At 43.3% G+C, this 26,279-nt stretch overlaps 1 protein-coding gene across 2 annotated transcripts in view; it reads right to left on the reverse strand.

The window, feature by feature from the left end:
• PTGFRN (prostaglandin F2 receptor inhibitor) overlaps positions 1 to 26,279 on the reverse strand; it is a 66,500-nt gene that overhangs the window by 34,825 nt on the left and 5,396 nt on the right. Inside the window, exons 2-3 of one of the 2 annotated variants that reach the window (XM_063150154.1) lie at positions 2,962 to 3,327; positions 1,695 to 2,114 (exon numbers count right to left, since the gene is read on the reverse strand). In XM_063150154.1, coding sequence (XP_063006224.1) covers positions 1,695 to 2,114; positions 2,962 to 3,327 — 786 coding nt within the window. Of the gene's footprint in view, positions 1 to 1,694; positions 2,115 to 2,961; positions 3,328 to 26,279 lie in introns of those variants that run through there. The other variant, XM_063150155.1, reaches the window with a different exon arrangement.

The raw sequence follows: 26,279 nt of genomic DNA on the forward strand, positions 1-26,279 counted from the left end.
CCAACACTGCAAAAGTTGACAAAATCGAGAATTACAGCTCTTAATTAGGCAAGTCCTGTGTCAGCAGAGAGTGCCTGCAAGCTTAGCTGTGCAACAGACACCCTGAAAAAGAGGGGGAAGATTGATCCAGTAAAATTTCACAGGCTAAGTACCACCAAGACACTAAAACTACATCCAAATGAGCCAATCAAAAAAAACCCAGACACTTGAGTTCTCCCTAGCGACTAAAGGATTACAAAAATGAAAAGATACCCTTTCTGTCTGAACAGTTCTAAAATACTGTGATAATCTCATATTTCTGAAGGACCATCACTGCCTGTTTTTCCACCTATTGAGTGATAAGGTGCATCACCCCCGCTCTCCCTCCTCCAACCAGCAGTGATAATGCTAATGGAATCAAGTGCTTAGTGCATCTAGTCCTGGAATCTGTATGGGCAGGGATATCTGGATATGTTCAGCACAGCGCTGCATGTATTTCTGTCTCCTTAGCCAAGCATGCAATGATGTGTTTAACAGAACCATTACTGTCCTAGACCCCTGCCAACAGAGCAGAGCAATCAGACCAGTGATAAAAAATCATTGGGTAATTTGCCCTGTTAAATTATCACTGCCTTCCTCCTTTCTCTTGATCTTTCCACACTATTTTAATAAACAGCACACAGAAGAGCTCCGCATCTATCACTGAATCACAAGCCACTTTCACAGGGGAAGTGCAGGTGTTTAGAGCTATGGAACCCAGTGTTAATAAGAGAGCAGAGGGAAGGCTTTGGGGGACCAGGCATTAAATATAATGTTTATTTAAGAAATATAAAAAAATATATAAAAAAAACCATGAGCACTCTGAAGTGAATGAAGGATGAGATAAAATCTGCGTCTAGGCAGGAACCTCTAAGAGGTTCCAGGGAATCATTCCATGCCCTTTTCTCCAAAATAAACCTAGAAAAATTATGTCACAGATTTAACAGGTGTGAAAAATGAATGTATTTTATGACTGGCTTTTCGCAAATATTAAAATGAATATTATATGTGTTGTGTTAGAAAGTAATGCTGTATTAATTCTCTTAAGTACTGTGTTAAATATAGTTTTAGGTTATAAAAAAGGTTAAGATAGAAAATATGCTATGTAGGATACTTTTTTTAAAGAAAGGACTCGCAGCAAGATAGCAGCCACAGGACACCTAAATCTTTCAGAGAACAGGAATTTATTGCCCTCTTATCAGAAGAAATTAACTTCTTCCCACCTCAAAGGTGCTGTTAGGATTTGGAGGAAGAAGTTGACAATGGCCAGACAGAATCCTGTATTTGAATGGAATTTATGCATCATGTATGAAGTGTATGAATATGCAACAGGCTATTGTTTTTAAGGGTTAATCCTTTGTTAACATGTGCCCTTTTTCGGGCTCGTGCTGCCCAGAAAAAGGTACCCGGACGTCCGTAACTCTTTGTACTTATTGTCTCATATTGTCCTAATTCAATTTGTCCAAATTGTTATTACTCTAATTGTATTACTATAGTTTATTACCATTTCATTACTATTAAACTTCTAAAATTTTAAAAAACAAGTGATTGGCGTTTTTCACAACAGGCCAGCCATCCACACAGCGCTCCAGGTCCTGCTGGAATGCACCCTCACTTCCTTCAGTGACCCCAAAGCACCGGAGCCTGGACACAGCACCACGACCAGGAGCACTCACCGGTCCTCTGGATGGACACCGTGGCGATCTCCACGCTCTTCTCCTGGATCTTCTGCCACGAGCCGTCGGCCCCTCGGACCCACTCGCTGACGAGGCAGCGGTAGGCGCCGCCGTCGGCGGAGGAGGCCTGGGACACGGAGAGCCGGTACGTGTCGTTGGCGCCCGTGTCCAGGCGGACGTCCCCGCTGCGGTAGCGCTCCTCATAGCCGGCGCCCGGCTGGAACTTGCCCTCGTGCGTCAAAGACAGGACGTCCCGCCAAGAGGAGCCGCTCCTGACCTGCCAGGTGACGTGCAGGTGCGTGTGCTCCGGGGACGCGGTGGTGGCCGAGCAGCGCAGCTTGAAGGAGTCGCCCTCGGAGAGCCGGAGAGACGCGGAGGAACGAGCTTTGGAGCCGCTCACGGACAAACCGTCGGAAATCACTATTTGGGAAGAAAAAACCCCAAACGACACAAGCATCATAAAACAGAATCAAATAGAGAACACCAACAGTGAGCTGCTCAGATGTGAGGCAATAAAACCACCACAGAGCAACACCTTGCCAATCATTCCTTCTCCCACACATAAATATATTCCAGGAAGAAGGAAATTCAGCTGAAAAAGCACTAAAGGAAGTGCTCTGCTTTAAACAAGACAAGACAAGAATTCATTTATCCTTCCACTCACTCTAGTTTCTCATCCAAACATCATCTTTTTGACTATTCCCATACAAAACTAATCTTGATATTCATGTGAGTAAAAAATAAGATATGGGAAAAGAAATAGTGTCCAAATTTAATACTGAAAAATGCTAAGTGATAGAGCAAAGCTAGGACAAGACTGTAGTATCAACATGCTATAAAGGAGAAAAGGAAGATTACCTCCTTCATACAGAGAGATCCCTAAATGACACTAAAACTGAGAGAGAAGGCAGCCTGGGGTTTTACCTGAACGTAGCTTCTCTACCAAGAGGATTAGGGACATGAAATATTTGCAGACATCTTCAGAAAACCCACCACTTAGTGTTTTATTTACATATTTACTAGACAGAAAAAAAAAGTGGTGTTTATAGTAAACAGCCTCTCTTCACTTCTTCACCTCACTTGCCTTTGCTATCATATTTCCCAATTTTAAATTCTGGCTTTAGGAGAATTAAAGAGGAATAATAAGAAGAAAATAAACAAAAAAATCACAATGATCATAAACAACAGTAAAATCAACATTCTTAAGGGTACATCTATAATCAATATCAAAAACAAATTTAAAGCACACCTCACTCTTCAGAAATACCTTTCACTTGGACCTCTGCATCATAATTTCCCTGAACGGTGGCATCAGTGCTGGGCGTGGAACATTTGTATCTCCCTTGGTCAGCTGGCTGGATGTTCCTAATCACAAGTTCCACAGCATCGTTGCTGCTCCGTCTCAGTTTGATATCCCCGCGGCCCACGCGTTTTTGGTACTCCTCAGAGGTGAAGGTAGAATCCCAGGTACTCACTATCCGCACGAAGTCAGTGTCCCGGGAGAACTCCCAGTCAAAGTTCTGCTCACTGGGTCCATCATAGTCACTCACGCTGCACGGGATGGCCACCTCCGTGCCCACCACTCGGATGAGGGGACCCGGGGGCACTCTCACAATGCGCCCTCTGCACAAAGCTGGGCGGGAGAACGGAGAATAGGGCACAGTTAATGACAGGCTTCAACCAGGAAAACACCAAAAATTAAACATGCCAAGGCTGGGCGTCCCACTCTGCAGTTAAGTACAGGCTTCAACCAGGAACACACCAAAAATTAAACATGCCAAGGTTGGGCATCCCACTCTGCAGCTCTTGCATTCCACTCTGCAAGAGCAATATTTCCCATTAACATTTCATCTCACTGAAGCAGGAGCCTCTAAACACACCATTTTTAGTGTGGACAATCTTTTTTTCACTGCTTTTCTAATACCACGTGAGGTAACAAAATACTAACTGAGAGAAAACTGTAAAGAGAAAAAAAAGGAACATAATTAGCCATAGATCCAATGGATAACAGTTTCTCTACTACGAGGCAAGTGCTACGTAAGATGTTTAAACAACATTAATAAGTGGTTTTCATTACTACAACGAGGGCATAATCTAATCAGGAATTTTTATAAGACTACTGCTGATACCACTAGAGAGTCTGAAGTAGGAAATTAATTCTCCCCTAGATTGAGGGCCAGGAGAATTTTAAGTTGACGTTCTCCCAAAATGAGTATAGTCACAACTGCCCTTAAGGGTCATGGCTTCTCAAACACAGGTGAGATTGCTTGCCCTCCAAATTGATTCAAAAGGAAGAACTGATTAAAACAGACACAGTTTGCCTGAGTGGATTTCTGCAACCACAAGTTTCCTCTCTGGTGAAAGCCCAGAAGCTGGGAGCATGAGCAGAGCAGGATCCCTCCAAAGCAGAGGAACACACAGTGCTCAGACTGTGTTTTCTGGGACTATCTCACCAGAAGCAAAGGACAACAGCAGTTTTCTGCAGAAGTTGGCAAAGCAGAATGTTATGCTCCAGGCAGAAGTGTGAACCACTTAAACAAGCCAGAGGACCTGGCAGAGACACAGCAAGAGACTCTTCTGGTTGATTTGGCTCTGTAGTCCAGAGAATAACCCCAGCAGCTGCACATGGATTTTGGCAGGTTCTTACTTCTCCAAAGAGCAAACTGCTTTGATTCATAGTTCCAACCAGAGAAATCTCTCAAAAGATGAGTACTACTAAACTCAGCCTGCAAACACAAACAGCTTGCTGCATCCCACCACCTCCATATCCATAGCAAAATATTTTAACAGCTAGGTAGAACAGAAGCCAGAACACTAAAGACAGCTCTTGATACAACCAAGAAGACATCTAACAACAACAAAAGCAATTGGACCAAAAAAATCAATCTGAGATACTGCAAAGGAAAAGACAAACAACCCCCCAACATGCAAAGTACAGCATCTCACATCTGCTACAATTCACTAAGCCCATTAGAAAAGCCACCAGCTAGTGATATGAACACCAATATATTTGCTGAGCCTTTCCCTCTTATCACTCTGCACATCTTGCTGTAGATTAGGACTCCACTTGCTGGCTTAGGCTCATCATGCCAATGGGTGTCCAAGGGTGGGCAAAAGAGTCTTGTGAACAGAAACCTCCACTGGGGAATCTGCTATAATGCACAGCTTGTCCACTCCAGAGCAGCGTGGAGAAGGATGTGTTAAAGAATAAGATTTCTGTGGGCATTTTAAAACTACACAAGCAGCTGTATATACTGAGCATAACTGCAAGAGAAAAAGTGTAATTTTATTTGCAGTTATAGTTTGACAAACAGTTGAACCAAGGACTAAAACTGCCCAGTTCAGAACTCTTACCATGCTCTTTGCTTTGCAGGCTGTTCACATGTACAGGCTCAGTCATAATAGTCCAACTTCCTCACTGCCATGACCTTCTGTATTCAACATTAGTACTTCATTAAACTTATTTGTAATGCAGACTGGGGTTAATCTCCTACCCCTTCTATCCCTCCCAGAAGACTGTTATTATATACCTGATCAAGTGATTGACTAGTCCTAATAAGGAAGCTGGGCTTTGCTGCACCATTCACATGTGCATTGGAGAGGAAAACCTCCACTGACAATGTACTGCTCCACAGACAGATGTCTTCAAGGACACCTCTCCTAACCCAAGCACCACGCTAAAATCCTACAATCATCCACAGAGCAAAACAATCAACAAAAAATAAAGCAAGCTACAGGGCTCTGATATACTTCCTCACAAAGTCTTAAGTTGCATTCAATCCTTCAACTTATCCTCTTACAGAAGGCAGTAGCAGCAGCAGGTAAGCTTTAAAGCCTGACAGTCAAACCAGCTTCCAGCAAACCAGTGTGAGAAGTCAGCTCAGGATCCTGACTGAGGGCACTCCTCAAGCACTGACATCTCTAGAAAATACTCTCTGGTGACACTAAAACAAGCAGACAACACTGTTCTGCATGTGTCTTCAGCTGCAGACCCACACACTGTGCACTGCACTAATCCAATCTAGAGGTGACAAAGGCATGACTAATGTGGCAAGGGCTGCACATTTATGTTTGAGATTAGCACCGACAGCTCAGTTCGTCTTCTTCCAAGGTCACCAAAGACCCTTTGACACTAAATGAAGGTGGGGGTGATTAGCACCTTCCTGCAAAAAGGCAAACCAAAGTGAAAGACAGGAGCACATGCAGGGAGTCCTCACCAGATCTGTAAAGTCATGACTATCCCACTCCCACAAGCAATTCCTGCTTAACCCAGGGCTGGAAGGAAGGCAGTGAAACAGACTGCAGGAGAGAAGATGGATGAGGTGTAACAGAATTTTATACATTTCAAACAATAACACTTGTTATTGCTAAAATAAATCAGGATTCTGGTAAGGCAGGAGCAGAGGCAACATCACCAAATAAGAGATTGAGAACTTCCTGCAGAGCAGCTGCTCTGCCCTTCCCACAGTGAGGATGAGTGTGCACAGGGCAGGCACCCCAAGGGTAAGCTGCATTTCTAAGGGACCCAGCAGGCTGTGAATTCAAGGTCCTGCAGCAATGTCATCCCTAGAGACTAAACAAGGTGTTCTTTGCATGCATTAGGGATTAACATTTCATGTAACTGTGGCAGAAGTAGCTACAGACACAGTGCTACAGACACCGATCTTGGCAAAAGGTGGACTCCATATTACTCTGGCAGATAAGTGAGGAGCTTTTGCAAATATTTTATTCTTAGAGTCCTGTGTTAATTACATACACCCCCTCACCTTCCCAGAGCAATCATGATACAAGAGCTCAAAACTACGTAAATTTGTTGGAAACATTTATTTTTCATGACACCAAATATATTTCACTGTTAATATAAGGTGACAGGTTCTTGATGAATTCATCTGAATCTCATTTAACTATAGAAACAGATGGAGGAAGACAAAACAATGTACACACTAGTGACAGAAAGCAACAGAACTTTGACAAATCTGTATTTCTCAGCACCACTGATCCCACCAAAGATGTGAATTTAGTGAGAACTCAGTAATTGGATCTGAGTTAGTGTTGGACATCAAATTTTCTAAAGCCCAAGGTTAACTGTTAAATACAAAATTCTATTTTTATTGAGTTACCAGACCACCAGATGAAATTGCAAGGAACTGTTTTCCAAAACAAAAGGTAATGGAGCCCCTGCAAGGAGGACAGCACACAAACACAAGACATGGGACGTATTCCTTGGGTTCATGAAACAGGTGACAGCACTACCAGGCAACACTGGCCCTTCTGCAGGGCTGGGCCAGAAACACACAAATGTATGACAACCACAGAGCCCATATATTGTGAAGCACTTGATTAGAGGATTCTCCCATGGGAATGCACGAAATACTTCACCAGAAACATGGACAAGGTGTAGCTCAAGATAGAATAATACAGTGGGGTCTGTCATGTTAGTAAGACAGGGGCAAGACAGCTCAGACATAGCCAAGGCAGCTTTGAGATAGTATTTTTTCCCTAGCAATGGCTTATAAATTTGTCTAACCACCCAGATGTACCATCATTGCACTTTAATGCTGGCATTAAATGAAATCCTTCCAAAAAGGAGAACAAGGAAAGCAGATGATTGAATAGATGGGTTGTGAAGTTAATCTGAGTATAAATAGTAACCAGTCATTTTTAGGATAACCAAGAAAACAAGGCCGCAAAATTGTGCAGGACCTACAGAACAGGTAGATGTTTAAACTCTCAACAAGCTACAAAACTCCTCAACGAAAGGGCTGGTTAAGGATTTCCCCTTGCACTGGGGACATTTGGAAAGTCTTCTAGGAGCTTTATTTTCATATACATTTTGCATCTGTGTATCACTTACGAAAGGACAAGATGACAAGTAACCTGTGGAGCCTTCCACAAGGCTGAGAAGGTATTACTGTTGCAAAGAACACACTTGTGCTTCAGCACTCTGTTTCACAAGGTGCTTCCACCAGCCTGCACTTAGACAGCTCTCTCTAATAGGAAAACATGTTCTCGTGGCAGCCCGGAGAAGGAGGTCGCCTCCACATCCGCCAGCTGAAGGAAAATGCAATCTGACATGCAGTAGGAAGCCAATTAAAGTCAAAAAAGCAAGAGCTAACGAATGAGTAAATTGGCTCAGACTAAGCACTCGAGCCTCTGCATCAGAAAGACTTGGAACACGCAGTCCAGCTCCTCAACCAAGGCAGTCACAGGAGACACAGCGACAACTTTGCTGATGCCTTTCATCTCAAAAGAGCTTTCCGAACAAAAGGTTGTTTCATTTGCCAACTGAACATTACCATGTCTGGGAAGGAAACACCCAGCAGCCCTTCAAATTCACAACAGTTTATGACAGGAAAAAAAATACTGCAGCCAACTTTGCAAATGGTGGTAGCGATCCTCCCTCCCTGGACTCCTCCATGTATTTCCAGTCAAAGCAACACTCGCTGCAGCGCTGTGGGAGTGACTGAACCGGGCAGGGGCAACCCCTCCTGTGCCACACTGGAGTGTGAGCAATGAATCCCCTACCACTAAAGCCATTTCTAGCAAAATCCCAAACCTCTCACTTCTCCACTGAACTGCTTAACCACAGCCTTCATGATGTGTAAAGCCATTTTCCAAACTGAAGGAAAAAAGTTATTTTTGCCTATTTTTTTTTTTTTTAGCCCACCAGAGTCACGTGCACTCAAATAACTCTTCCTCCATTTTCAAAAAAAGAAATTATCAGGCTCTTGATGGAAAGCATTCAGCAACTTTCCCTAGTGAGCAGGCAGGTGAAGGGACAGGCAGCATGCCACACATTCACAGCCTCTCCTCCTGGGAAGGAGAGCCAAAGCATATCAGCACAGGAGATGATAATCCTTATCTCCAATCTGCCCCTCTTCCCCTTGCCTATCCTCCCAGCTTCAATTATGATCAGGCAGCTACACATCAAGAATGTCATCAGTGACTGTCTGGGAGAGAAAGAACAAGTTATACCAACACACCTACAATGCCTGAAAATCTTTCAAAACTTTCAATAATTGTTACAGCAATTATTTTTTTCATATACAATTAACATGAATTTCCTAGAAGAGGCATATTTAAACAAACATTTTACTTTGGTATTTCCTCCACTTTTTAAATGCAGTCAATTAAATTTTCTATGCTACACTGTGCAGTCTGAGAGGAAAAATCAGAGATTAAGCAGAAAAGGAAAGTTCTTGAAAAACCAGAAAGGCAGCTAACTATCAAAATTTCCATATGACTCTCAAAAAGAAAAGGAAAAAACCAAAACTAAGTAAGTGAGATCCCTTACCATTCCTGCTTAAAACATGACATTATCATACCCTTCTTTCCAGTGCAGACACACAGAGCAGGGATTGGGATGTATGCTAAATTATGTGGTAGGCTATTCCTATTCTTTCCAAATTACCTAATTCAGATTGCCTTAACCAGCAGAAGCATCCCAGACTTTACAACTGGCCAGCCTTCACAGGGAATAAACAACAAACAAAAAACAAATTTGATTCTTCATGTCAAAGCTGTAATCATCTGAGGCACACAGGGCTCCCTCCATACCTTGCAAGAAAACAGTCAAGTTACACCTCTCTGACTGTAGAACTGCCTTACCTAAAAACAGTCAGATAGATTTTTATGGCTTGAAAGATCTGCAGCCTATCATCTGAAGATATCAGAGAAGAGCAAATGAAAGAGTCCGTGAGAAAGACATTTACATTGTTCTTTCCCAGGCGGCTAGGATTCTTTTTTTAGATAATGTAGAGCTCTTATCAAAAGGAATTAGCCTGGGTGTAATTGCTTAAAACCCATTATCTCTATCAGGATGAAGAAACGCATACTGCATCTTAAGTGGAGCCTCAGAAAAGCCATCAAACTGCAAGGCTGCTGGATTGCTCTTATCTCCATACCATCTGAGATCCCAGAAAAACCACATCTCCAGCACAGGGTGAACGAGCAACTACCTTCCCAGCTGAACTCCATGTACACCACGTGGACTAACATTCACATGAAAGCACATGAGTGTTAATTTTGCAGCACAGGAACAACCTGCTTTCTTCACCACTCATCCCCTCAACCCACTGCCACCAAGCCATGGGATTACAAAAGCATCTGAACAAACCATGAGGCTTTCACTAGGGCACAGTTCTCAGTTATCACAGAACCACAGAATGGTTTGGGTTGGAATGGACTGTTAAAGATCATCTAGTTCCAACACCCTGCCATGGGCAAGGACGTGTTGCACTAGATCAAGCTGTTGGAAGTTTCAGTCAACCTGACCTTGAACATTTCAAATATGAAGCATCCACAGCTTTTCTGGCCAACCTGCTCCAGTGTCTTTCCACCCTCATCATAAAGAATTTCTTCTTAATATCCAAGCAAAACCTGCCCTCTTTTAGTTTAAAGTCATTATCCCTTGTCCTGTCACTACATGCCTTGGTCAAATGTCTCTCTCCACCCTTTTTACAAGCCCCTTTAAGTACTAAAGGGGCCATAATATGATCTCCCTGGAGTCTTCTGTCTCCAGACTTAACACCAACCTTTCTCCATAGGAAAGGAGTTCCAGCCCTGACAGCAGTCAGAAGATCTTACTGTCTAAAAAAACAGGGACAGTGAGAGAACAATACTTCACCATATGAAACACACTCTATCATTGCACATAGTCAGCAGTTCATCTGCTCACTGCCCAAAAAGATTCACTTTGAAAAAACATCAGTGAACCATCTCACAAAAATGAAAGCCACCTTCTGTCTCACAAAAATGAAAGCCACCTTCTGTCTCTCTCCCAAGGCAGCTCCAACAGGCAGCATTGCCTCTCCTGCCATCTCAGGCTTTTGGGAATGAAGCACTGGTCACCTGTACAGCTCCTCTCCTTTGAAGACAAGCTGACTGACATCTTTCACTCCAGCACATCACCCATCTCAATCCTGTACCAAAACAAGCTATGGGAATTTGCTGCAAGTGCTTCTGTGGATTACTCATGCTACAGCAGAGAGAGAAGAGAGCAGCAAACTGCAGTGGAAGCTGCAAGGCAGAAACCAGGTTGCATGTGCAGGTAGAGTTTAAAACAGTACCTAGAGTTTAAAACAGTACCACTGGCTGCAGCCAGCACAGATCCCTCTGTACACCACTGATTCCTGGCCATGGGGAGAGGTTTGCTACTGGAAGGTAGACCAAGGTATACGGCAGGCAAAAGGGAAAGGAGAAGCCATACAAACCTTTCCCAAGTGTGCAAAACAGGAGGCTACCTTGTAAAACAGAGCAGCTCTTGGCAGGCAGAGAACTGTGGTACCACCAGTCCAAAAAAAACCCAAAAAAATCAACCACCAAACCAACCAAACCACCTAGCAGGCAAAGATGACACTAAAGATCATGTTTTAGATTCCCTGGATGTCGAACTATTCCATCACATATAATCTCTATTCCCTTTCCCTATCACTGACTGACAGTTAAAGATAAAAAGCTGTATCTAAGAACTACTTCTGACAAGTCTCTAAAATGCATCTGGGAGTGAAAAAGAAAGGGGATAGGAAAAAATCCCCATGAAATGCCAGAATTAACATGCCACTTATTCCTGGGTCTCACCTGACAAACCTGTCCCTGCTAATGGCCTTCATTTACTGTCCTCCAAATTGTCTCCATTTCTATCCTGCTCTGACAGAGCAGCCCATTTAGGTTACCTGGTGACATCTGACCCAAAGAGTCCAGTCATTCTGGAAGTGGTATTTAGACTGCCACACAAGACAGGTGATTGTCTGTTGTTCTTCCTCAGAAGCAATTTGTGTTGCAGAGGAGAAGTCCAATATGTTGCATTCTAAAGAAAACAGTTGACAAAGCACTAAAGCCCACAAGTCAAGGCTTAAGAGCATAGTTGGAAACCAGGCTGCAAATATTTCCAGAAATGCTGTATCTACAGTATCTTCACATTTCCTTTAGTGGGGAGGAAAGACACAGGTTAACAAATACCTACTACTAATGCCAACTTGAGCAAGAGAAGTATTTTTTAAAAGTCCCCAAACTGGAATATACAGAATTAAAATCAGTGCTGTTCTGCAACATCATTAACTTGCACTTATCTCTTATCTTAAATCTTTCCCAAAGCATTTGGAACTGAGTTGAGCAGTCCAAATCCATTTGTTCTATTCTGCAATTTCCTCTGGGCAGAGACAAACCATTTTCTTTGCTCTGTGTGGAATGCAGCACACCACTAGGATTAAACTGAACTTTTGGGAGATTTTGCTGGAGTAAACAATCGAAATAGATAATTTCTAAAGCTGCATCTACATTAACTAAAAGTCATACATTGAGTGAAAATCCAAGACAAAAAAATCTAAATCCTAGAAAGATCACATTAAAACTCTATAAGCTACTATGGTTTTTTACCAACATATCTTTCACCAGGACATAGCTCATAACAGAGCTGATAAAGCTGGAAAGCTAAGAAAAAGCATTTGTCAAAAGACTTTTTAAAAAGCTGCATGAATAGCAATAGCCATGTGTTCCACAAGTCTGTAATTCATATAATATATATGTATATTTTAGAAAGGAAATCCTGAAACAATCCCTTCTCTCTCCAAAATAATTTCCATTACCATCACTCTTTTTTTCTCCCAAAGCAGAAAGCATTGATTTTTATTAACATGAAGTAATCATTTGTTTTCCAAGTCATCTTTAATGCTAAGTAATATACAAAAAAAACCCTTTAAAAATGCTAACAAATACAAGAAGCGCTGAAACCAATGTGAAGTCTTTTATTTTTCATTAAGAATTATACTAAAATCAAAAAGCAAAGCAAGAAAAAGCACAAACAGGTCCTGGAGGTTTTTTTAGGGGGAGGTTCTTGAGTGATTGTTTTGCCTTGCTTTTAGATGTGAGCTTTTTATTTGGTGTTTGGGATGAAGGGGGGCAGGCTGCAGGTTTTTGTTAGTGTTTTTTTGTGTTCTTTACCTGCTTAAATTTGGTGGCATTTGTCTACTGCAATTTAACCCAACACCCCACTTATACCAGACAAGGTCCTGTCTAAAGCCAAGTTAAATCCAAAGGGGATTTGGAAATGAAATTTAAAAAGCCAAATACTTCCATAATCCAGATATGACAAATCTTCACCTCCCCAAGAATTATTTTGGGGTTCACTTCAAATCTCCACACACAGGCACTCATTTCCTAACAAGCAATTCACCGGATGAGCAAAGGCATCCTGGAGGCTCCAGCAAAAGCAGCAGCAGAGGCCCATCACACAAGTCAGCAGCCACAACACCAAATGACACACACACACACACTCTTGGGCTCCCAAACTCTCCAGTTGGGATGCTGAAGGGCAGCTTCCCTCTGCCTGCATCTGCTGCTGTGAGAGACGATGGCACGAGGTGGCCGGGCAGCCAGGCTGCTGGAACTGCTGAACGGGGCAGCATATGGCACTGGCCCACCTTGGCTCCACGCTTCACAACTGATTTGCAGCCACAGGAGCCAGTGGGGGGATGGAGCTCAGTGTTTTAGAGCAATCCTTTTTGCCTGTAATTTAATTTCCTAACGGTCTCATCTTCACCGTAAATAATCTCCGAGCAAGCGGCCACGTTAAAAATGCCAACAGCAGATGCAGACAGAATGGGTGTTATGGCATGGAAATGAGTGCCTGTGCCTTGCAGGACTGTGGAGCTAAGTGCAGTAGCACAGCTTTTGCCAGGTCCTTTTGCAGCAGATCTTCTTGGACAGATTAACCAACCAGACCAAATTAAAAAGCAAGGAACGGATAAAAGGCATTCCTGGTTTCAGGCTTAGTGCTCACTGTATCACAATTTCTTTACATAAAGATGAATGCAAAAGAGCCAGGCAAAGATGACATAAGCCAACAGTTATCTAACTTGTGCTCTAGCAACTGGTGCCCCCAGAGGACTTCACTTGGGCCCCTACACAGCCACCACATCCATACTGCTGCCTGAAACCTGGAAAACTGGAGGCCAGTGCTTTCCAAGCCCTCCTCTCAAAGCCTACAGATCCAATTAGCACCCAAAAGCCAATTTCAGGTCATGCAGAGCAACAGTGTTTAGTATGTTAATCTCTGTGGAGCCTGCATGGTATTTTTCTCCTGGACAACAAGGAATTGCACACATGCGTGCACACAGAGTATGATTTAAGAGACATCAGGGCTCTTCCTCCTTTAAGACAAGATTTACATAACTAATTCTGTAATTGAGAACAGGACTGCAAGGTATTTACACTGCTTGGTGCTGCTGAGCTTTTCTTATTTGCTATGGGAGAGACAATGAGAGACTCTCTTGCCCCAGAAAAGATAGGTAGTCTCATCTGTAGCATAGAAAAAAAAAAAAGGAGACACATGAAATTACCCATTTCAGGAAGAGATATTTTCCATTACAGAATCATTTCTCTCTTCCAAAGCAGAGGGTCAGCAGTTCAGTGGGAGCAAGGGAAGAAAAGAGGTCTGGATAAGAAAAAAGATGAGAGGTCAGGGACATAAAACAACATCTAGAAGGCACACAGGGATTCCAGTCAAGGTCTCTGTGCAACCCCCACGCAGACTGTTAAATAAAATTACCCCCAGATGGGTCTGCAAAACAGCTGGCTTTGAAAACAGGCATGCCACAGCCGTCTTCATTATTTGAAAGGGACAAATACCAACACAAGACACTTCTGGAAACAAGAAAAAGCCTCACAAACAGCATTCAAAACAATAATGCTGGTTTCATTAAGACTCCTGAAAATTCAGAATAAAGTTTTAGGTTAGTAGCTGGAACTCAAGATGGCCTCCTTATTTACTTCACTAATATTTAAACAAAAAAAAAAAAAAAAATTGCATCACAAAGAAAAATAAGACTACCACAATTATCTACTTTGGCACCAGCACAGTCTTTAAAAAGAGAAAAGGCTGCAGAGGGCAGCTGGTGCTAAGCCCCCAAAAATCATACTGCATCTTTGGGGGGTTGCAGTGTACCAAAAACCCAAGACACCTGAAGCACAGCAGATATGCTCCTGGAGTGACACTTCTGGGTCAGCTACATCCCAAGGAATACTCAGATTGCTTCCCAGCAAAAAGCAAAGTGCAGAAACTGGGACTTACCTCAGAAACTCAGTCCTCAACAACCAAAATGATAATGAAGATGCAACTGTGTGCTCATAAAGGATGCTTAAAGGACTGTTCACATTTGAAATTCAGTGTGGAAATAGAAGCTCTTCCCTACATCACAAGTGTGAGCCAAAGCCATGAACACATGTGTGGCCAGGACTTGAAATCCACCCACACTTCGCAGCATCACTTATGCCTGCTCAACAAATTTAACAGCCAAAACTTCCCAAAAAAAGCATGCAAGAGTCAAAAATTTCCTGGCATTCAGTGCCTCCAAGAGCTTGAAGGCAAATTAGCTGTGTAATTAGCTGTCTGTGGCCCTGAATCCTACCTCTAGAAAGCTGTTCTCACACGTGAAAGGAAACAGTATTGCATGTGGCTGCTGTTTAATTTCCTGGAAGATTAATTTTACTGGACAGAAGAAGAGGCTTTCTGGAACAGGTGGGCAGGTATGTACATGTGGGCAACACAAAAGAGATCCAGAAACCAGCAAAGCATTGAGCAAGCACCTGGTGAAATTCCACTCCAAATTACCCAATCCTGGAGAAAAACAAACATTTCTACTTGTGACTTATAGAGTAAGCAAAAAAAAAAAAAAAAAAAAGACAACAAAGCACTCTGCTCTTGTGTGACCAAAGTTAGGTAGTTCTTGAAATGAAGAGGTTCAATTATCAAAAATGCCTGAGCATTAATCTCCTGGGGAACCAAGCCTCCTTTCTAAAGTTCCAGGCTCACAGTCCCAAGCCTTCCATCACCTGTGAAAACCCAGCCCTGAATCCAATGCAGGCACTTTGTTACTGCCAGTAGCAGAACAGCAAGGCTCATCAGTTCAGCACCTGGCCAAGGAAGGCCAGCAGTCATTTCATGTTCCCCATCACAAATTTAAAGTCTTTTCTCCCTTTAGATTATATGCCAGTAAGTTATCTCTGTTATCTGCTTTGATTAACTTGCAGCATTTGCTGCAGTATCTACTTCTGCCTCAACAATCAATCCTGAACAGCCTCCCTGGTACACACAGGAACAGGTAGCACTGCAGAATGTCACACACATTTAATTTCTGGGGAGAATTTGATGCCATTAGACATGAGAAAACCCACATGTAATAAAAGTCTATCACAGCACAACACCACTTGGAGCCTTGGCAAAGTCTGGGGTTCAGCCTTTAGCTACCCACTTTCATTTAAGTCTGACCAAATACACATCTTAAAATGCTTCCTGTTATTCCTGCTTTCAAGAAATGTATCTCTCCTAAGTAGATACTTTGCTGCTGTCATTGGCATGCTATGCATTGGACAGTCAACACCAGAGGTGATGAAAGAGAAAGGTAACACAATAAGATTATCTAATAGGTGCCAACACCCAGAACATCTCAGAAACCAGCTTCAGAGTTAGCCAAGTGCAACACCCATGAGCCAGCAAATACTTGGGGGAATTAGCCAAAGTTAAGCACATTAAGGTGAGGTTGGATGGAGCTCTGGGCAACCTGGTCTAGTGGAAAGTGTTCCTCTCCATGGCAGGTGTCTTGATTTTGCATGGGACCAAAACCACTACAGCAGGGGGGGTGGAACTGGATGATCTGTAAGGTCCCTTCCAACCCAAACCATCCTATGATTCTATGAGGATACCACCTCTGATTTAGGAAGCTTCCAAGCTACATATGATCATGAAATGATACACCAGGACAGTAATGTGTTCACTCTTCCCTAGGCTTCCACTCATGGCCACCACCAGAGGCAAGACCTGAGGCTGAACACATCTTTGGTGTCAGCCTTCCCCTCGCTTCCACAGCCTCAGGAAGCAGGAGCTTGGAGGCACTGTCCTTCCATCACTGCTGCTCCTCAGGGCAGCCCAGGCTGTGACTAGCCTGGGCCCAGCAGTGAGAACAGAGACAAAAAAAGGAGCGAAAGAACACAGAATTTTCAAGTAACTCCAAAATCAGAAGCGAGGGAATCCTTTTGAGCGTGAAACAAGAGTGAGAGGCGGGTAGAGAACCAACATGACATTAAAATAGCAGGAGGAGGAGAATACAATTTTTGAAAGACACCCAGAGGGAAAACGCCTAATTGTTTCTTTTCTGCTCCAGTCTCCATGCAGAACTATTCTAGGTTACACTATTTAACAAGACAACCTACGCACAAAATAAGTAGCTGTTAATATTTGGGTGAAACTTGGGATATGCTGAAATTATTCTGTAACTAACACTTATAATCAGCTCACATTGAAACAGACAGCAGATTGCATGCACCCCAGGCATCCTCACATTTGCTGCACTGGAAAGAAGAGTTATGTCCCAGAGCACATTGTTCAGCAGAACAAAAGCCTCTGCATCCCAATGGACAGCACACCAGCCATTTTATGGGTCCTGCACTGGTGCACGTGTGTAGCACAACAACCACAGACAACACCTCAAGTACACATTGCAAAAGGAACAGTGCAGGGTTGACTAAGCCTCAGAAGTCTCCACCAGCCCGTGTTGATGCAAACAAAATTTTAATATCACCTGAAATGATGTCTAGTGCAAACACTGAAGCTGTCTATCACCGTAAGAACAGAAGAGGAAAGTACACCATCAATTTAGAAAGTCAAGGGTGCTAAAATTCACCTGGAGAGTTGTAGATGGATTTGGCCACAAACATTGGAATTAGCAGTCCATGCTTTTAAAGCATAAGGGAAGAGCCTTAGTGGCAGCTTTAAGTACCTTTGGGATTTCTAGAGAACAGGTATCTCTCTGAATTGTCCCCTTCACTCGAGGGCAAAGAGCCCTGGGGTAACAAAGGATGCACCCACTGCACAGAGAGCCCTTATTCCCCAGAGGTACTGGTTCTGATGGGCCCAGAAAACCAAAGCATGAAACACTCCTGACCAACGAGCAGAGGCAGCCCTGAGCCCTGAGCACATCCTGGAAGTCATGCCAAGCCAAAGACTCCTGCTCAGCAGCCCTAGCACTAGGGACCACAGGAACTGATGGATCCCTCCCAGTGCAAGCACAAACACAGACCCACACCTAATGAAACAGAAAGAAAACAGAAATGTGACATGTATTTCTACCACACCAACCTAAACTGGAGAGGTGCTCATTTGGCACCTAAGCCCTTAACTCAGGCTGTAAAAAAAAAATGAACTGAAAGCTTGATCTCATAAGCATTAACAACAACAAAAAAAAACCCCAAACAAACAAACAAAAAAACCCAACTAAAAAAAACCCAAAACGACAAACAAGCGAGCAAAAAACCCCAAATAAAAAGATAAGTAAGTAAGAGACTGAATTCTGTGCAGCACCGAGAAGTTCTCCTTGCTCACATACCTCATGATAACATCTGAAAAGATAGCATTGTTTAAAAAGTCAGTGCTATATCTAAGCCCCCTTGGGTAAAAGAAAAGGAGTTATGCCTTCAGTAATGTTCAGAAAGAAGCATGGTATACCTGTACTCAGATTTCTCAATGGATGGTTTAAAAATAAAGTATCCTCCTCTCCCAGGTCTGCACCTAGACATGTTCAATGTCAGCAATACATAACAATAAGCCTGACAAGCCTTTCATAAATAAATACAACAAAACTGTTTATTTCCCTTTTAATTTCTTCACTGTTTATAAATTCACACTTTAAACCTTCTAAGTACTACTTACACGCCCTGCTCAATTTTTATTTTACTACATCACATAACCAACTGGGTATCTGTCTTGATGGAATGACAGTCATAAGTCATGCTAACAGCACCACTATCCTGTAGAAAATTTGTTTATTATTAGAGAGCAATCAGTATTACTACTGTTACAAGAAAATAACAAAGTGGCTAAAAGGCACTCCTGCTGCTAGTGAAGATCTAAATAGAAGGTATACACAGAATTTACAGGGCTCTAGTTAACTGTACAACTCTGCTCTCACCTCCTGCCTCCCCACTTAATTTTTCAGAAAAAAACCCAGGTTTTTTTAAAGATTAATAATCTTAAGAGCATTTCCCAGGAGCTTAAACCTGTTCAAATCCACAACACCAAATTATGACGTTTCAAAGAATTCAAGCAGAAGAGCACCTGCCTTAATGGAATGTAAGAGCAGCCTACAAATGCCTCCACTGCTCATAGTTTTATAGCCTAAGCCCACCTGTAGTCAAAATGCAGGGCACAAAGCACACAGCTACATCATGTTTTGCCTTTCCCCAGACAAAACACAGATTATTTCAAGATCTTTATTCCTTTCACAAAGAATAAGCAAGCCTTGGACAAGGGATTGCCAGCAAGTCTTAAAGTACAGAAGTCCAGTCTGTCCCTAGATGGAAAAGCAGCAATCTTTGCCTTTATTGTAAAAGGATATCCTCTTTAGCAAAGAGAATTGTGTTAAAAAAAAAAATCTATTTAATATTTGAGTAATTATCATCCCTGGGCAGTTTTAAGGTATTCATATTTCTGCCTACCCTGCTCAAACTTCACTTTCATCTCTTAACAATTCAATGCAAGAAATTCACTACCTGTCCATCACCCACAATTGCTCAGTACAATCAGTGAGTTCTCCCAGAATTCTCTGAGATCCTATTGAAAAAAATCTCTCTACTGATGAAAAGAACCATCTTCATTACTCCACCTGGCAGATGCATTCTTCCCTTCTAATCATTATGTGAGTTTACAAATCTAACAAAGCTGTACTCACATCACATTATTCAGATTACAAATTCTCTGGGAAAAGAAAGCTCGTGGGCATGGTGCTGTAAATCATCAAAACCACTTCTGACTCCTAGCTGATACCCACTTTGAGAAAAGGTATGTACACAGCTGACTGCTAGGGAAGAGTCACAGGCATGGTCAGTCAACTGGTTATCACTGAAACAAACATCTGTTAAGCAGCACTACTCAATAATCAGAATATTTTCTGCAGGAAGGACACATTTATACAGGGCAGCTCAAACTTTGAGTGAAACCTACCCAGAGTATTGTAAGCCAAGGCTGTTAAGTTATCTGCAGAGAGCCTGAAACAACAGCAGAGGCAAAAGCTGCATCCTTGAATGTCAACACTAGAAGCCAATAACAAATTTAACATCACTACTGTGGATTGTTTCAGGATTTATGTATTTTTATGGAAATGCACAAGAGTTGAATGTTCAATTGCCATTATCACAGTCAGGTTAAGTCCATGAGGCAGAACTGGGGTTACAAGAAACATCCAGCAGGAAAAGCTTAAACTGAGGCTCCCTAGTTTTTGTCAGTAAAAGAGAACAGACTTTAACAACCTAAATTCACAAGCTCCTGCTAAGCCTGGATGTCAGACACTTAAATGTTTGTCCCTATTTCATCCTTAAATGCCAGCAATGTTAAAGGACAAGGAAAGAAAACATTCACAGAATCACAGAGTATCCCAGGTTGGAAGGGACACATGATGATCACCAAGCCCAGCTCCTGGCCCTGCACAGGACACCCCAAGGGTCACACATGAGAGCAGTGTCCAAACACTTCTTGAGCTCTGTGACTCTTGGGGCTGTGACCACTGCCCTGGAGACCCTGTTCAGTGCCCAACCACCCTCTGGGTGAAAAATATTTTCCTGATATCCCACGTAAACCTCCCCTGACACCTTTGTGCCATTCCCTTGGGTCCCTGTCAGCACAGGGCAGAGAGCAGTGCTGCCCCTCTGCTTCCCCTCATGAGGGTGTTGAAGACCACAACAAGATCTCCCCTCAGTCTCCCCTTCTCCAGACTGAACAGAACAAGTGCCCTCAGCTGTCCTAGTACAGCTTCCCCATCAGTCCCTTCACCATCTTCATAGCCCTAATTCCAATTAGTTTCTATCCCAACATAAAACATTTCTGTAACAATCAGAGGTAGATGGTGCTAAGGAGGGGGAATACAGAAATGGACAGTGGAATTTCTGTATGACCCCCACCACAAATTCAAATAATGTTCTGCCAACTAATTCATTTTTGGAGCTCATTCAGCTTTAAACTCCAGTTTTATTAGCACTTGGGACTCGTGACAGGAGCCTCCATGCAATGCATAACTCAGCATTCATGTGGCAAAAATCATCAAAATTACAAGTCACAGAATAACTGTGTAGCAGAGTGGCAGTATTTATGTAACCACAGTAATATAAGGCAATATTCTTTAGGGATCTTTCATTAGACCAGCTGTCACAGTAAGAAAGGATGGCATACATGTCCTTTTTCTGAAACAGATACAATAAGAAACTTCTGTAAAGTTTCACAAGCACCAAGATCCTGGAGAAAAAAAATCTCTCTACTGCTATACCTTGCCTATCATTCTGCCTCAATGAGCTCAAACACAGCTCAGATCACATCTCACAGCTCTGCCCATCACAAGTGTACACTCCAGTGCTTCTACACACAGTAACTTCCCTGCAGAACAAAACACCCAGGATGACCTGACAAAATCCTTGCTGGCATTCACACTTCTGATGCTGCAAAGAAGACTATTTAGACAGAAGTGGATTCAAATGGAAGAAAAAGGCAGGCAAAGGATGATTTCATGCACAGAAACAGATGTTCTGAAAGAGGGCAAGAGAGAGATCCCACTCTCCTAAGAATGCCAACAATACACACCACCAGATGAGCAGAATTCTGTCCAAGTGCTATTCAGGTTTCCCAGCAGGTACTCACTGCCCTTCACCTACTCCAACACAAAGCACACATGCCATCTTTTCCAAGGAAAAGCAGAACCTCCTCAGCACAGGCAGGCTAGTGAGGAGACAGTCTGTGGCAGAGGCTGCTGAAGCAGACCCACAAGTGCCCTGAAGCTCCCACCAACCTTCCAAGCTATGCTTACTGCATGAACCAGGCATCCCCAAGAAATGCCACAGCAGAACAAGAACACAGGCAAGCCATGCTTGCTCCCCTCTGAACATCTTTAAAGAGTGTCCAAACCCAGCCTGACTTACCCAGACACATCCCTGCTCTGAAGAAGTAGTGAAGGTCTGTCTGAAACATGGTAAATGTACCAAGAGGGAATTTTATATCAAATTACAAAAGAAGGGTACATGAAATTGCCTGTGAGGAACTTAGAGATCCTGCAAAGACACAGACACAATCATCAGACCATTTCCTGTCATCATCTGGTGACATACATCCAGGACAATGCAGAGGTCTTACAGGTAGGGCATTAATTACCACAAGTTAAAAATGTGCTTGGCTTCATGTATTGAAAACAGTTGCCACTTCATGAGCCTTTCAAGTTTCTAATGCATACAAAACCAGCAATTGCTGGGGCGCTGCAGAAGGAAGTGGTGGTGTTAACTAGTACCAAGGAGCATTCAAATAACTTCAAAGGTCGAAGTTCTTCACTCACCCATGCAAACAGAACAGTGAAAAACCAGGGCAGACAGGGCTGTCCCTCCCTGTGCATGTGTCAGCCACAGCCAGCACACATCTGGCTGTCTTGTATCAGGAACTGCGTTCTGAGCTCACCCAGGAGCCAACCTCAGCTGCAGGGTTTTAATTCCAAGAAACATCTGTGGACTCGTGAGAGTCACTTGACCAAAGCTCTGCTTTGGACTGCAGTCAAGATCCCACAGCAACAAGGCAGCCCTGACACTGGAGGATTAGAGCTGAGCCCAGACTGCCACTTGTGTGAAAGCAGAACTCACGCTGGACCCGGGCCAAACCCACATATGCAAAGCGTGTTCTCACCCCAGTGCACCCATACCAGAAGTGCAACCAAAAAAAGAAATTACAGAAGAAAGCCAGCGCGTTACTTTGATGACAAATGCATGTTCTGTCAAAGTCCAGCTAAGGGGACTCATTCTGGGGTAGGAATTGTTAAAGCAAGGAAAGGACCCACCTTACATGTTTGAGTACAGAAGTGCCCCGTGCACTGCCCCGTGCCCACCTGTAGGTTACCACCCTTGCCCAGATACACAAAGAGGTTTTAAGTGTCTGCGCAGCATCAGATGGGGTGGAAAAATCTCTCTATGTACATACAAACTAAAAGCTGACAGCTCACATCAAGAGGGAGATCAGTGAAAAATACTTCAAACTACCTTTAACAGCTACTTTCTAAGAAGCTTTGGCCTATCTCAGTTGATCCTTAGAGGTTCACAAGGCAAAGTCCAGAACAGGCACACGCCCTGCGGCCTCTGGTCCCAAGCAGGAACAAGGCTACCATGTGAGTCTCATTTGTTCTTCAGCTATTTTGGAAGGAGATCCCCACCCAGTAACTCTATTCACAGCACTGCAGCCTCCCCTCAACCCGCCCTTTCAGACTTTAAAGGCAGACACCAGCAACAACTCAGATGCCTCAGCATACCCTGCAGCCACATGCATCACACTTCAGTCCTTGTTTTAAACTCTGCAGGAGTCTACAATTAGATATTCCATTTACCTGCCAGTGGTGAGCAGAAAACTTTGCTGAGAAAACCAGGGATTTTCAAGATTCAACTGCAGAGCTTTGAAAAAACGGCAGTTTTTTACCAATGCTGTTTTGTGGTGATAACTGCCCCAGCACCACCATCTCATGCAGACACACCTTTAACTAATTCTTCCATTTTAAACAAGCTATTCCCCCATTTCCCTTTCTCTGTGGAAAGCATGCCCTGCTCCAGTTCTCTCTCCTCCCCTTCCTTCTCCCACTTCCAACTTCAAGCACCAGCCATACTTCTGTGCCCAGTGACCCTGGAGGTATACATGCTATTTTCTCAACTTTTTGTTTTAATAGATAAACCTACAGACCTAGGGATGTGAGCAGCTTTGCAACTATTGACAGGTGCCTATCAATAGAGTTGCCAACAGACAGGGCTCAGTCAATAGCTTTAGGGACCATTCAACCCCGCTTGGTGATAAGACAGGGAAGACCCAGCCTTGTGCTACTTCCCACTTCCAAACACTGAGTGATTTTGTCTCTAACAAGCTGTCATGTTCTTTATTTTCTCACTGATGAGGCCACCTCCAAGCACTTAAGCTCTGCTTGCCCAAAGGTACAGCATGCCTTGCCTAGAACCAAGCCCTGAGATCAAACAGGAACAGGGCTGATGCGATACACTTCTTACCCCACATTAACTTAAAGCTCTGTATAAACTGGGTGGGAACAAGAACACTGCACACACACCATAAAGGCTCTTGACACAGACAAACACCATCCACAGACATCACCTCCCCAACACACAGTATATTGCTGGGCTTCTAAAGAACATAACATCTCTTTTGGGGGAAGGCGGATGTATCTGGGTAAATATTATGGGTGAAGCTGTGAAAGCACAAAACAGTCCATGGCAAAGGCAAAAGGCAGAGGAAGATACATCACCCCTCCTGCCCTCTAGGAAGAGGATTAGAGCACCAATAGAAAGACTAACACCTCACTGCTTATTCTAACAGTTTCCATTAACAAATAATTGCCAATTTTCACCTCAGTATTACATGCTGCATTCAAGCACAAATACATGTACTGATTAGACATGCATTTCTGAGGGAGAAAATGGGCATTGAGACTTAAATTACCATCCACAAGCCAAGCAAATTCTGAATTTTTGCTCCAAATGAATATGTTTGGTACCCTGAAAACCTAGGAAGCATCCTCCATCAGCTCAGCATCTGTTTCATATTTAGAAGCTATTCTTTGCAAATGCAGGGGTCACACTGCTTTTAAAGCAGCCTCCGCCAATTCCCTTTCGCGGGGCAGATTTAATAGCGAATTCCACTGCCACAGGATTCAGCGTGCAATAATGAAGGGTAGCGTGTCAATAGATGAAACTGCACACATCAATAAGGAGCTGGCAGAGGTCCCTGCGGATGCCTCTCTCGCAGCAATCGTTCCAATGCGTGTAGGAGAACAATGGTTGCAGCCCGCTCAAAGATTCCCCACAGCCACGCCGCATCAAAGGCCGGCTCAAACGCCGCGCTGAAGCCCTGCTCCCGGAGCCAGCCGAGCAGCATGCACGGAAACAAAGTCCTTTACGCTGGCAATTGTTCCTTTTAACGCTGGCAAACCTGAGCAGAGCCAGCTTGTTGCTGGAACTGGACTCTTGCTAACCAATGACCCCCAGCAATGGTTCCGCCAAACTCTTCTCAGAGGCTGCTGATATGGCAGGGAGAGAGTGACTCAAAGAGCTTGAGAACACAAATTGTAGTCACAAAGCAGCACAGCTAAACCACATCTTTAAGAAAGGCAAGTCCAGACTAATCAAGCCTGTTAAACAGAAAGAGTGGAATAAGAGCAGCTACAGCAGCAGGAGTTGTTTTACAGCCAGTGCGAAGTAAAGAATGGTGATGGATATCTGGGAAAAAAGCCTGAGAGGAGAACTGAAGCCAGGGAACAAAAGTTAAAAGCAACACAAAGTTTACATTGATTTTTTTTTTTTCCAAGCTACACGTAAGAAAGATGATATATATATACACTTTGTGTGCTACAAGCAGCACTCTCACAGCAGCTCTGATCAGCGATCCACACAGAGCAGTACATCAATCCAGCATTGGCCAATTTGGCAAAAGCAGAGAAAAAAAGAACAGAAGTGGGGGGCAGGGGAGCGGGGGGAAAGGCCTTCACACACATTTACAGAAGTCTGAAACTGGAATAAAAAGGAGGGCTCCATTTCTCCACCCCTAACTGCAGTTGTAATCCTCTGACACCTTACAAGCAATGATAGAATGCTTTCTCTAGGGACCTGAGACTAATTCCCTATTAAGCTTTTACAAACTGATGCTTTTCCAAGTCTATAATGTGGCCAAATTTGGACATTTTCCTAAGAACAGCAAAAGCCACATTCTTGATGCAGAGTTAACACTCCAGCCAAATTTCCAGTTCTTGTTCTAAACCACAGCAGGGCTGTGCTAGAACTTCCAAACTTGGCAGCTGAGATTATTATTGATTCAAGAGTGACAAGGAAGAAATAGCTAGAACCTGCAAGAATCAAAAAGGAAAAAAAGAATTCACCCTGCTGCCTTCCCAAGTGTAACTATTGGAAATACTGGAGCACTTTCAGGAAAGAGAGAACGAGGGGAGCAGTGTTTCCTGGGGTGGGGGGGAAAGTCAACCTGTGGTAGATATCCAGCCCAGAAAATTTCAGCATGAATGCCTGAAGTCCTGCAGAATAAAAACAATTTAAGAGATGGCACTCATAACAAACAGTAACAAGCAGATATACTACAGGCATTGCTGCCAGCCCTGCTTATTGGCAGCTGTGACAGATTGCCTGGGAGCTCCAGTCTTTAATTAGTTCTCATTCCTGAAGTTCACAAGTCAATTAATTTTAAAAACCACCCTCAGATCCTTTTTTAAAGGAAATCCTGTCCAAGATTCTCTGCCTTTCTTACCTCTTCTTCCCATAGCTCAGCTAACAGTTCAGATCCTTTAGAGCATCCACGCAAATTCCATCTGGCCGTGGAGATTATCACTAGTCAAATACTTCAGCTTGCTTCAGCAATTCTTCATATTTCTGCAGCAGTATTTTGCCTCTGCTGCACACAACATTTACTGCTCCCCAGGCTGCTTCTTCAGCCCCTCCTTCCCCCCAGATTGCCTCCTCCAGGGTAATGAACAGCAGCACCAAGTGCAATACTCCAGTGCCAGTTTCAAGCAGTCC

This window comes from Melospiza melodia, chromosome 2, assembly GCF_035770615.1.
Source record: "Melospiza melodia melodia isolate bMelMel2 chromosome 2, bMelMel2.pri, whole genome shotgun sequence".
Classification (NCBI taxonomy): domain Eukaryota; kingdom Metazoa; phylum Chordata; class Aves; order Passeriformes; family Passerellidae; genus Melospiza; species Melospiza melodia.